General features: G+C 47.2%; 1 protein-coding gene across 4 annotated transcripts in view; it reads right to left on the bottom strand.

The window, feature by feature from the left end:
* LRIG1 (leucine rich repeats and immunoglobulin like domains 1) overlaps nucleotides 1-13886 on the bottom strand; it is a 141519-nt gene that overhangs the window by 10112 nt on the left and 117521 nt on the right. For 3 of the 4 annotated variants that reach the window (XM_029050657.2, XM_029050656.2, XM_029050658.1), the window contains 4 exons: nucleotides 11513-11584; nucleotides 10472-10543; nucleotides 4723-4886; nucleotides 2215-2535 (listed from right to left, as the gene is read on the bottom strand). In XM_029050657.2, the coding sequence (XP_028906490.1) occupies nucleotides 2215-2535; nucleotides 4723-4886; nucleotides 10472-10543; nucleotides 11513-11584 (629 nt within the window). The remainder of the gene's footprint in view (nucleotides 1-2214; nucleotides 2536-4722; nucleotides 4887-10471; nucleotides 10544-11512; nucleotides 11585-13886) is intronic. The other variant, XM_039910145.1, reaches the window with a different exon arrangement.

The raw sequence follows: 13886 nt of genomic DNA, 5'->3' as shown, positions 1-13886 counted from the left end.
GGAAAGACAGAGAACTTGGAAGGATGACCAGATCAGGTGATGCAACAGTCATTGCCAGTTCCAGTAGGGACCTCCAGGAGTGGCTGCTGCTGCTCTCCTCCTCTGACCAATTTCTCTCCCTTAGACTGTATGGTCAATATAGGCAAGGAACGTGTCTACCAACTCTGTTATATATGTTGGAGAAGCAGCAGGACCTAAGAGAGAAAGCACGGCCCTGGGAGTCAGAAGGACCTAGGTTCTAATCCCAGCTCCACCACTTGTCTGCTGTGTGACCTTAGGCATGTCACTTCACTTCTCTGTGCCTCAGTTACCTCATCTGTAAAATGGGGATTAAGACTGCAAGCCCCATGTGGGACAGGGACAGTGCCCAATCTGACTTGCTTGTATCCATCCCAACGCTTAGTATATCACCTGGCAGACAGTAAGCACTTAATAGCAGCGTGGCTCAGTGGAAAGAGACCGGGCTTGGGAGTCAGAGGTCATGGGCTCGAATCCCGGCTCCGCCACCTGTCAGCTGTGTGACTTTGGGCAAGTCACTTCACTTCTCTGGGCCTCAGTTACCTCATCTGTAAAATGGGGATTAAGCCTGTGAGCCCCATGTGGGACAACCTGATCACCTTGTAGCCCCCCCCAGTGCTTAGAACAGTGCTTTGCACATAGTAAGTTCTTAACAAATACCATCATTATTATTATTAACAAGTACCACAAATATTATTATTGTACTCTCCCAAGTGCTTGGTACAGTGCTCTGCACAGAGTAAGCCCCCAATTACATAGGATTGACTGATCACCTGAAGTGGGCAGGCAAGGGGAGACAAGTGCTGGCCATAGAGGGCTATAGTCTACTACCACTGAGAACACAGACCACAACATTCTATAGGGGCGGGGACACTGTTTTGACTTGCTGCTGCTCAACTGTGGTGCTACACTGGTTTGGAAAGAGAGGAGAACGTCATCTGCCTTTCACAGAGCTGACGGGTAAAGCATGCTCCCCACAGCATGCTTTCCTATTAAGATAAGCACGCTGCCCTTCTCGCCAGCTTCCCCTCCCCCTCCCAATCTCCTACGCTCCTGGCCTGGTCAGCCTATAACCAGCCTGGCTTTTTTGCAACTTTCTTCAATTTTTACCTTTGCGGCTACATGGATGTAAGTACCTCGCTCCTGAGAAAACTGGGGAAAGGGAAGGGGGGAGGAGTCCTAGGAGAGGCCCACTTTGCCAGCCCTCTCCCAGCCACCCTGATCCAATGCTGTTACAAGGGCTTTGGTGAGATCTAGGCTGCAGGGGGGCGGTTGGGTGGGGGAGCGGCAGGGGCTTACTTACCTATCCAATCCACAAATGCAGAAAGCCGAGCGTAAAAATCACTTCAAACAGAAGTGATTTTTCCTGGGCTGTTGTAGAACTGAGGAGAACGACAGTAGGTCTGAGCAGCAATGCTGCCATCTTCGGGGGGTGGGGGGGCAGGAGAGGAAAGGAGGGAGAAGCAGAGCAAATAACAGGGAAAGCCGCGTGGTCTGAAGTGGGGAAGGGAAGGTTCTGCTTTGGACGTGAGAGAATCCAGTCATTTTGGGTAAGAGTCCCAATGACCACAGGCACCTAGGGTAAAGGACTAGAGTACAGTACTGAAGGCAGCGCATCAGAAGACCCGGGTCCTTTCTCCTGGAGCCAGTAGACTTGCTCTCTAACTTAGGGCAACTTTCCTCTCTTTCTCTGTGCCTGTCTCACCCACCTAGAAACAGTACCATGCCTGCCCTTACCTACCTCAGCGTGATCCTGAGAGAAAGTGCAAATAAGGCTAAAAACTTTTCCAGCCCACCCTTCCCACGGGGACACAGGTAATAACATGCAGATAAGTCTGATGATTCAAGGGCTAATTGCCCAGGTTCTTTGTCTCCCTTCCTATTCCTCAGAGCTGCAATCCTTCTGGCTAACTGACAGCTTCCTCCCTAGGGCCAGGAAAAGGAGGGGAAACCCAAACAGGACAACAGTGTTTGCTAGCAGTAAAATATTTCAATCACCCCAGGTATACTGGCCCCAATCACTACAGCCAATAGGAGTTGGATGGAAAGGAAATCAGCATTCTTTACTTTTTGTTCTGCAAGATTTTTTTTTAATTTGTGGGGGAGCTGGCAGTTATCTGCAAGCCTAGATTAAGGGACTCTGACATGGCAGAGGAAAAAAAAACAAAAGACTACTTAAAGGCTGCTTCGCCTCACCATTCACCGTGAGCCTGGCCTTGTGCGAGTAGGTAGAGCCAAAGTGGTTAGTGATGACACACTGGTAGCGTCCTTCATGGCCAAAGGTGACCCGGCGGAGATGCAGGATGGTGGTGTACTCCATTACTTCACCTGCCTGGGCCCGCACGTGGGCAAAATTTTCAATGTCGGCATTGGGGAGGACCTCGTTGTCCTTTTTCCAGGCAAAGGTCATGGGCGAACTGCTGCTGCTGGCGGCCGAGCAGGTGAAGCGGATGTCTTTGCCCACTACGGCCATGGTGGTCTCTGGTTGGGTGATGATCTGAGGCTTGGGGAAGTCGTCTGCCAAAACAAGAGCCCCCGCCACCCCCCGGAGACTGTTCAGCAAATGGGAGACGTCGCTCTCAGTCACAAGGTTTCCTCCCAGAGCCACCAAAAGACAGGTTAGGTACAACATGACCTTAAGAGAAAGCAGACTAGAGGTGAAAATAAGACTCCCAGAAGAGGAGTCAGGGGCCTTCTTTCTATAACATCACACTTATGTGATAAATGTAATCTCGTGGTGGGCAGGGAATCTGTATAGTGTCATGTTGCACTCTCCCAAGCACTTAGAACAGTGCTCTGCACACAGTAAGTGCTCAATAAATATGACTGAATGAATGAATAGTAAGGCTCAGCTTCACCTGCATGCTTTGACACTGCTCTACCCTCCACCGGCCCCCTTCGCATGGCTCTCTCTTTTTTCAGGCAGCAGGTTTTTAGCGTGATAGCTCATACCCTAAAAATAAGCCTGAATTTCCTACTCCCCCAACCCCCCGATGTGCTCCTTAAAACGTGATCTCGGGCTATGATTTCCCCCTCTAGACAATTCCCACCACAAGCCAATGTTGTTCCTTCAGGAGACTGGGAAGGGCAGGGGACTGGGGGAAAATGAGTGAGTGAGAGAGAGAGAGAGAGAGAGAGAGAGTGTGTGAGTGTCTGTGTGTGTGAAACAAACTGCTGCAATTCATTAATAACCCAAGAGTTGAAAGCACACAAACAGAAAAGGGCACAGGATGCCTGAGTCCAACAGCTGTATTTGCTTGTCATCCATCCAGCTTGGAGGCCTTTAGAGCTCCTCTGTGCCTTGGGGAGCCTGTGGGCTTTAGCTCTGTTCCAGGCAGCTCTGTTGAGAAACCGTCTATGTACACAGAGTAATTTAATATTTGATTAGCCTTTAATTAAAACAGCTATTTGACTGGAACCTGAGGAGCTGGGAGGCGGACAACTTGGCAACACAGTGGCCTTTAGGGTGCAACTTTACTCGTGTGAACCCCACAAGGACTTTAAGGTTGGTTAGGTGGGAGAGGCTCAACCATCCCCTTGAGGTAAACGGGCCAGGGGGTGCCCTCCGGGACTGCCTTGGTGATTCTGAGCCCCTTGACCTTACCGGAGAAAACAAATGCAAGGTGCACCTCCCTAAATGCAAGGTGCACCTCCCTTTCCCACACCGGAGGGCATGGAGCCTAGCCGATTAGCCTCACCTTCTGGACGAGGTTGAAAGACAGGCTCTGCTTCTGCACTGAAGAAATCCCCAGGGATTCTGGGAATCCGAGGCCCAGGATCTCTCCAGTCCAATGCAATCCTAACCTTCCTCCCCAGTGACTGCATCAGGGAACCACCAGCTCCCTCCAAAGCCTAAGCAGTGAAGCTGCTGAAATCCCCCCTCCGTTGACACTATGAAGTCCAGAAATGACCCGAGGCCACACCCCATTTAGCTCAACAAGAAAGAAACCTCCAGCAATTTGAACATTGAGCTCACTCTCTGACCACATCTTTCTGAGCAAAGGGCTTAATTGTTCCACTTGGAAAACAAGCCTGTGTGTGTGCTCAGCTGTTCAGCATTCTCTACACTCATTTGCCACTACCCGTGGACATAACAGCTCTTGGATGAGAGGAGAGCAAAAGCTGCATTCTATGAGTCACAAGGACCCAAAAAATGACAAGTTACAAATGCAGATTGGGCAAGCCAAGACTGTCTGGGCAGAGTCCGGGCCGCTGGCAAAAACTTTAAATTCAAACATCCGGCTCTTCCCCCCCAGCCCCAACCCCAGCCCCGAGGCGTCATCTTTCCATTTAATCTTGGCTTCTTGGGGCTGGGCGCAAGTGCACAATAACCAAGAACCTGTGGCAGAATTACCCAGGCAGGGAGCTCCCAGCCCAAACCCCGGCACTGCCGATCTCTCAGAATTGTGGGCTCGTCATCCCATAACAGAGTACTCCCCTGTGTAACTGAATCGGCTTCTAGTCCCTTCGCATCAAATGCACGTACCCTCCAAATCTGTGCTGAGCTTTCTGTATACGGTACATATTACATGTGGTTTAGCGGGAAATAAATTGCAACCAGCAACAAATTTTTTAACTGTAGGCTTGGGTTTCTTTGATCGCATAAATCACGCTCATAAAGAGCCGCTCACTGGGAAGGGCATTTGGCATGACGTTCCTGTGCTCTGGGAAATTTTAAGACAGAAAGTACACAACTGGCCTTACCACACACAAAACTCTCTGGCGGCACCAAGAAAATGCTCTGGCTTTTTAACGACTCGGGATGAGCGCAGGTCGCTACCACAAAGGCTTGCAGAGTCCGCCCCATCAACCACTGGGGAAGCCATTTCAGCTGGCAGTCACACAGGAAGCTGTCACTGTTGATGTGGCTAGAGAAAAATCCAGAGTTAGAAGGCAGTGACCCCAAGGAAGGGAAGCCCAGTGAGTTCAGACCACTTTCATACACCCTTCTCTTTCCTCCCCATCCCAGCACATAGAACTTTCCTTAGGAGGGTGTCCCTCAGGCAAGTCACTTGACCCTAATCCCAGCTCTGCCACTTGTCTCCTGGGTGGCCTCAGGCACGTTACTTAACTTCCCTGTGCTTCAGCTACCTCATCGGTAAAATTGGGATTAAGACTGTGAGCCCCGTGTAGGACATGGACTGTGCCCAAACTTGTATCTAACCCAGCGCTTAGGTACAGTGCCTAGCACATAGTAAATGCTAAACAAATGCCAATTTTTTTAAAAAAAAACAACCAACCCTGGGCCTTGGTGGTAAAATGGGCAGAAACTATAGCTGCCTTGACAAGGTGAAACTGAAGCCAGATCCCAGAATGGGAACAAAACCACAGGACAGATCACTGTGAGGCTCCAAGTGTGACAATGAGCCGGTGTGGTGTTTTGGATTACTGCTGTTATTTTTTGATTTGGCAAAGAAGAATGCTTTCCCATTTCCAAATGTCACAAGCCAATTGCTTCCTTTTTGCTTGCATATTTGTCTTCCACCACTATCTGGGAGGTCAACAGGATTCCACTCAGTTCTGTAAAAAAGTGGCTGTTCATTCATTGGTGGTGCATAGTGAGCCAGAGAGCGTACACCCACCAGTTTTGTCTGTATCCAATAAAAACAAAGGGCATTTCCTTCTTCGCTTTTGTTTCTTCGGCGATTTTACAAAAGAAATCAGAATCACCATGTAAGCAGCATGAAACAGTATGGCCTAATTGACAGAGCTTGGGCTTCGGCATCAGAAGGACCGGTGTTCTAATCCTGGGTAAATCAGTCAGTCATATTTATTGAGCCCTTACTGTGGGCAGAGCACTCTACTAAGCGTTCAATATGACGGACTTGGTAAACACGTTCTCTGACCACAAAGGACCTGAGTTCTAATACCCACTCCGCCACTTGTCTGCTGTGTGACCTTGGGTGAGTCACTTCACTTCTCTGGGCCTCAGTGACCTCATCTGTAAAATGAGGATTGTGAGACTGAAAGCCCCACGTGGGACATGGAATGTGTCCAACTTGATTAGCTTGTTTCTAACCCAGTGTTTGGTACACTGCCTTGCACATTCTAAGCACTAAAAAGAAAAAAAAAAAACAACTGCAAGGCCTACATTGCCTGCCCGAGTCCCTCAAAGCTCTGGGCTAATTTCTAATGAATGAATAAGGAAACAGTAGTAGAACAAGTGAAGGAACTTTGAAAAGAGCCAAATCTTTATGTTATGTTTAGATCTTGCTCTTCCTGTTTTCCATACCACAGATAATCATGGGTATGGGCAGGGACTGTCTCCCAACTTAGATATGTACATATCTTTCAATTTAAATTATATATTATAAATTACTTGGTTATTCACATTAATGCCTGTCTCCCCCCTCTAGGCAGTAAGCTCATTATGGGCAGGGAACATGTATGCTAATTCTGTTGTCTTGTTCTCTCCCAAGTGCTTAGTACAGTGCTCTGCACATTGTAAATGCTCAGTAAATATGACTGACTGACATATCTAAATCAAAAACCCTCCTCTTCAGGAAGCAATGGACATGAGGAGAACTGAATGTCCTCAAGATAAAACAATGTCCTCAAGATACCCATTACAAAAGAGTTTGGTTTAACAAAAAGAAGGCAGCAAAAAATGAAAATCCGAAGTTAAATACTGCTAAATTTCAAAGGCACTTGCCTGTACCCAACCTTTATTATTTCATGATCTAAGCCATTTGAACTTTCTTACCAACTGGGGAAATGTCAGAGACAAGCACAAATGGACACTCAATCTGAAAACAGGTGAAGCAAACTCCTTTTTTCATTCATTCAATAGTATTTATTGAGCGCTTACTATGTGCAGAGCACTGTACTAAGCGCTTGGAATGAACAAGTCGGCAACAGATAGAGACAGTCCCTGCTGTTTGACGGGCTTACAGTCTAATCGGGGGAGACGGACAGACGAGAACAATGGCAATAAATAGAGTCAAGGGGAAGAACATCTCGTAAAAATAATGGCAACTAAATAGAATCAAGGCAATGTACAATTCATTAACAAAATAAAAAGGGTAATGGAAATATATACAGTTGAGCGGACGAGTACGGTGCTGAGGGGATGGGAAGGGAGAGGGGGAGGAGCAGAGGGAAAGGGGGAAAAGAGGGCTTAGCTGCGGAGAGGTGAAGGGGGGGTGGTTGAGGGAGTAGAGGGAGAAGAGGAGCTCAGTCTGGGAAGGCCTCTTGGAGGAGGTGAGTTTTAAGTAGGGTTTTGAAGAGGGGAAGAGAATCAGTTTGGCGGAGGTGAGGAGGGAGGGCGTTCCAGGCCCGCGGGAGGACGTGGCCCGGGGGTCGACGGCGGGATAGGCGAGACCGAGGGACGGTGAGGAGGTGGGCGGCAGAGGAGCGGAGCGTGCGGGGTGGGTGGTAGAAAGAGAGAAGGGAGGAGAGGTAGGAAGGGGCAAGGTGATGTAGAGCCTTGAAGCCTAGAGTGAGGAGTTTTTGTTTGGAGCGGAGGTTGATAGGCAACCACTGGAGGTGTTTAAGAAGGGGAGTGACATGCCCAGATCGTTTCTGCAGGAAGATAAGCCAGGCAGCGGAGTGAAGAATAGACTGGAGCGGGGCGAGAGAGGAGGAAGGGAGGTCAGAGAGAAGGCTGACACAATAGTCTAGCCGGGATATAACGAGAGCCTGTAGCAGTAAGGTAGCCGTTTGGGTGGAGAGGAAAGGGCGGATCTTGGCGATATTGTAAAGGTGAAACCGGCAGGTCTTGGTAACGGATCGGATGTGTGGGGTAAACGAGAGAGACGAGTCAAGGATGACACCGAGATTGCGGGCCCGAGAGACGGGAAGGATGGTCGTGCCATCCACGGTGATAGAGAAGTCTGGGAGAGGACCGGGTTTGGGAGGGAAGATGATCATTATGCATTAGCCTCTAGACTATAAGCTCACTGTGGGCGGGGAATGTGTCCACCAACTCTGTTGTATTGTACTCTCAATCAGTAGTTGACCATCCACAGTGCTAAATGTCCAATGACTTTAATGCCCCAGCTCCTCTGTGAATTACCTCGGCAGTGGATTTTCACTGAGCAATCACTCCTATAGGAAAAAGACTGAAACCTATGGGAACACAACTAGTGGGATGGCTCTATGAATGCCAGGGATTTGTTTGGGATAAAAAATAAAGGGACAGGCAGACAACACAACTACAAAGTAAGGGCAAAGGGTTCCACACTGAACCAATGTGGAGGAAAGTCAGATCAATACTGAAACAAAGAGGGATCTAGCTCAAAAACAGAGGGAAGACTCCCCAAGTTCACATCAGAACGGCTGTCATTCATGGACCTCCACACCCAAGCTAGGATTCCATACCCTGCTTCTCTCCTTTTCTTCTGTCACCTGAAAGGAAAAGCTGCCTGCCTACCCACTACTTTTCAAGCTCATAAGAATGAGGGTATTTATTAAGCGCTTACTATGTGTCAAAGCAGTTGTGCTAAGCTAATCAGGTTGGACACAATTCCTGTCCACATGGGGCTCATACACTTAATCCCCATTTTCCACATGAGGTAACTGAGGCACAGAGAAATTAAGTGACTTGCCAAAGATCACACAGCAGCCAAGTGGAGGAGCCAGGACCCACGTCCTTCTGGCTCCCACTAGGAGCTCTATCCACCAGGCCATGGAGGCTGCCATGAAACATCTCCCTCCTGCTGATCTGATAATGGAACTGGTTTCATTACTACATTTTCTTGATTCCAAATGAAAGTGTGCTTTCATTCATCCTTTAGGGAAATTTACCCAGAGGTTGTATCCAAGAGGAATCACCAAGTGGACTGAACTGAGATTTGGGTTCCTCCCATCAAGATCTTCTACTGCTTCTCCTCCCATCGAGAAGCAGCATTGCCTAATGGATAAAGTATGGGCCTGGGAGTCAGAAGAACCTGGATTCTAATCTCAACTCTGCCATTTGTCTGCTACGTGACCTTGGGCAAGCCACTTCACTTCTCTGTGCCTCAGTTACTTCAACTGTAAAATGGGGATTAAGACTGTGGCCCTATGTGGGGCAGGGACTGTGTCCAACTTGATTAACTTTACTCCAGCTTTTAGTACAGTACCTGGCACATAGTAAGCGCTTAAATACCATTTAAAAAAAAGAAAAAAAAACAGTGCTAGGATTGGAGAAAGGCGGCTGAAAGGGGCTCATTTGAACCTGATAAGGGCCGAGGCCCAACCTCCTCTACCTGGTTAAAGGGGTTCATTCATTCATTCAATTGTATTTATTGAGCACTGTACTAAGCGCTTGGAAAGTACAATTCGGCAACAGAGACAATCTCTACCCAAAAACGGGCTCTTACTACTCTTTGCAAAGTCCAATCATTTCCGCTGAAGTCAACACTCCAAAGCTGATATGAGAAAAACTGTTCTGTCACTAACAGAAAACCAGACACCTACTTTGCCATTTAAGTCTCTTAAAAAGAAAAATATTCATATTACAGCAATTCAATGCCAGCTCTAGCTGAGAGTCAGCAACCTCTGGCACGTATGCCAGAGAAGAGCATATCAGATTCTCTCTCCAACCACTTCCCATCCTACAAGAAGGTAAGTTCCAACAGGGGGTTCTCAGGGCGGCCCTGCCTGGTTTGGGCTGGGGAATAGCTGAGGGGGTGGGGGAAGGTGGGAAGCACGGAGGGAGAGATGGAAGTGGTTTGGTCTAGTGGAAAGAGCACGGGCCTGGGAGTCAGCAGGCCCTGGGTTCTAATCCCAGTTCCATCACTTGTCTGTTTTGTCACCTTGGGCAAGTCACTTCTCTGTGCCTCAGTTACCTCATCTGTAAAAATGGAGATGTAGACTGTGAGCCCCACATGGCACATGGACTCTGTGTCCAACCTGATTAGCCTGTTTTTACCCCTGTGCTTAGTACAGTGACTGGCATATAGTAAGCACTTAACAAATACCTTTAAAAAAAAATAAAGCAACTAATTGAACACAGTTTTCAGAATTGGAACAACTGAAAAATGATCCCCACAAAACAAAGAGGGCAACCGGGCTTATGGAAGACAAATATTAGAACTGCCTGGGATCAGAAGAACAAATACCAGAAAGGCAAAGAAAACCAAGCTTAGGTCTGGATTTACACATTTCAGGCCGATAACTGCCCCCAGTACAGCCTGCTGAAACAAACTGCTCTGATGATGTAATTTTACTCCCAACTTGCAGTTAGCTGTAGCCAAAGATATCGCCCGACCATAAAAGTACCCTGAAGGGAAAACTGAGGTTGGGAGAGAAGCAGGCTCTGGCGTTCCACGCCACAGGAAACAGATACAACTGAAGGTCGAGTACTCGAAGAAGAACATGAAGAAGTCTTATTTCTTTTATCCACAAATACCAAAATGCAGCCCCAAGGGGTTGACTGATAGTCACTTCAAAATAGTGAGCTTCTGGCTGATTACTATTATATCTTTTTAATAACCTGAAGAGAGCACAGAGGCTGCATTCCGCTACTTACAGTTCTTTCAGATTCTTCATTTTGGCAAAAGCGTCAAACTGGACTGACCGTATTGCATTTTCTCCAAGGTTCCTGAAGGAGAGGGCAAAAAACATCACAATCATTTGATAAAGCCCAAGCTGTAAAGAGCCTGCACTGCCATATGCCCCGCTAGTGATTAAGCCTTTTGGCACTTCAAAGCTGCCTTATGCAGAGAAATGGATCGGCACTTCACACATTTTAGATCAGCCCACCTATTGAGCCCTGTTGTCTCAGAATCCTTGGTTACCCTCCAAATCTAAAGAAGGTAGCCATAAGCCTTCACAATATCCCTGGAGCCAGAGTTGGTTCCAAATGGGAACAAATGTACTGTAAGGTCTCTGTCCCGAGTCCATTTCCCCTTAGCAGCTCAGGAGGCAACCAGACCAGGAGAAAAACTGAACTTCTACTTTATGCACTATGTTTTCAATTGTACTTTCCAAGCGTTTAGTACAGTGCTCTGCATACAGTAAGTGCTCAATAAATATGATTGAATGAATGAATGAATCAACTGTATTGAGTGCTTACTGGTTGCAGAGTGCTGTACTAAGAGCTTGAGAGAATAAAAAAGAACAGCATTGGTAGACACATTCCCTGCCCACAAATAGCTTACAGTCTATAAGGACGAGCATCAAGGTGCTGCATGGTTCAGCCCAGATTTGGGCGAGGTATAGAGCCCTGGGAAAGCTGGCAATGAAGCCAGAGGCCCTGGAGGAGCCTCACACATTCGTGGAGATGGAGGTGGAAGGGGACAAGGAAAAAAGGGGGAGGGGGAGATACTACCATCAAATATCAAATTAATTGAGAGTGTGCAAATTTGCTATATGTTCTCTAACTCGGTTTCTGGCGCACACAAAATAAAGGCCAAAGTTGAAGCTAACTTCTAATGAGAAGGAAGCAGCTGGCCTTCCTAAATGGACTGGCTTCTCAGTTTACAAAGACACTATTAAATTGCTAGCAGACTTCTCAAGCAGCCGCACTTGGCCTTCCCCTTCACCCAGCAAAGCATGGTGGGATACTCACAGGTGTTCCAGGCCCTCTAGCCCTGAGAACGCTCTCTTGGCCACGGACTTGATCTTGTTTCCAAACAGAGTTCTGCAGTTTTCAAATATTCATTGCCAGATAAATAGAAAGGAGGGGATCGGGGGGCGGGAGAGGGGGGAGAACAGAGATAGAAGGGGAGAGTTGGTGGGGAGGGGGAAAAAAACACACACACACATACCAATTAGAGTGGCTATCTGATAACAGTGTCCAGCACGAAACAGGTGGAAATCTGACCTGCACTGAGATTAAGGGACTGAAGAATGCAGGCCTTCCCCTGCTGAAATAAAATACTTTTATCTTTGTTAGAATTTAGTAGTGATGACAAGTTGGAATTGCATACACTATCATCTACAAAGGCCAGTGTGCAGCGGTAAGTGCCAATCATCTTGCAAAACCTATAACATATTTTAGGGGAGCAGTCATAGAACGGAATCAAATACACTGACTAATTACGAAGATATTGGGATTCTCACTGAAGCACTTCTCACTTCTGACCTCCTTCCCACTAGGAAAAAAGCATATTTACCAAAAGGATGGCATGTGCCCTAGAGGAGCTTTACAGTCTAAGTTTTAGGATGGAACTGGTCATTCTGAAGCCGAGAGGATTGAGAGGAAGAAAAATTACTTCCTCTACTGAGCTAGATGGAGAAGTAATGGAAATGCCATTAGCGAGACTAATGAAAAATGGAATTTTCACACCCAAAAACATCCAACTAAACCAATCAATGCTAATTCTAGACTTATGAACACTGCCTTTTGTGGTAGTATTACCAGCATGTAGTAAGTGCTTTAGTATTTATTCACATGACAAGACCTTTTAAGAGTCATTCACACTAAACCTCCAGATCTGATCGCCACCCCCCGCCCCCAACCCAACTCCCACCTCATTCTCTGCACAAAGAGCAGAAATGGACATGGTCATTCCTGCACAGTTTTGCCCTTTGACCCAGGTGGTGGATATGAGATTCAGGCCCCTCCTGTTTCAGGCACTCAGACTGTCCCAGGGACTTATACACGTCGAACACTAATTTTGCACAGGTCTCATGTTCATCCAATTGTGCAGGCTACTATAAGTTTCGAGTGATGTGAACTGAGGGTGTATGAGGTTACCACTGAAGGCTTATGAAACACAGAAGCCCTCACTCCACCTCCCCTAAGAAATCAGGATAGTTCTGGCTCAGAGAAAGATGGGTCACGGGGTAGTGTGAACACTCAAACCTGCACATCTGCCCTCTGATTTGGGAGTTCTTGCAGTGCTCTAGTACAAGAATTTGACATGAACTCTGCATCAAACAGCAGGACTCAGTAATTAAGATACACTCAGGGCAATTTAGGAGCCTGCAAAATTATCAGTCAATCGTCTTTACTGAGGGTTTACTGTGTGCAGAGCCCTGGACTAAGCGTTGGGGAGAGTTGGTATACACATTCCTTGTCCTCAAGGAGCAAAGCACCCACTAAGTAGTAAGACTCCCCCGCAACCTCTGCTTTGTCCCTCAAACTCAACAAGATGCACTAATCAAAAATAAATGTTTCAGCAGAAGTGTGTACACACACACACACACACACACAAAAAAATATCTGAGAGCTGGGTGGGTAATGTCCTAGGAGATTCTGTTATTTCATTTATCACTTCCTTCTCTTCTGACACAACTAATCAGCCAATGATATTCACTGAGAAGTTACTGTAATGGATTTTTAAACTCAGAGTAAACCGGGGGTGGGGAGAGAATCTATCCAAGCCAGACTCCCAAAGTGGTTCTTGCAAAAAACTAACGCCAAAAGATGCTTCTGGGTTCAAGGAGACACCAAGGACGGAAGAAAATTTTCAAGAGAAGTAGCAAGGGCTGGCAGGTTTTTGAAAGTGGAAAGGAAAAGAAAGGGGCCTAAAGAGATGAAGAAAGTAGGCAGACTATGCCTGAGGAATAGAAATGAGAAGGCCTTCTCACTGTGGCAAAGTATCTGGAATGACACCAAAAGGAGTCTATAAGACAACCCCTGGAAAAGACCACTTTTTGATGTTGCTCTAAGACACACTGCCCCACCAAATACAATCAGAATCAACATAGGTGCCCAATCCGCGGGTGGGGTGAGAAGGATAATGTCCACGCCTCCCCCTGCCCCTACCCCCGCCAACTGCTTTTTGAATTGGACTTCCAAATTTGCTCATCTTACATCTCAGACAAGACTTGAAAAGTTTCAGTGGGCCAAAATCACCCAAAGCGGTGATTTTCTACCGATTTTTGCCCCTTAAAGCCCATCCTCCTCCTAATTCCCATCAATCTCCCTGTACTCTAAAGGCTCCAACCAAGCCCACCAGCCACAGCTGAGGAAACCCACCTCAACCTGGGGAACA

Source organism: Ornithorhynchus anatinus, chromosome X1 (genome assembly GCF_004115215.2).
Source record: "Ornithorhynchus anatinus isolate Pmale09 chromosome X1, mOrnAna1.pri.v4, whole genome shotgun sequence".
NCBI lineage: Eukaryota > Metazoa > Chordata > Mammalia > Monotremata > Ornithorhynchidae > Ornithorhynchus > Ornithorhynchus anatinus.
This window is presented reverse-complemented; position numbering and strand designations above follow the sequence as displayed.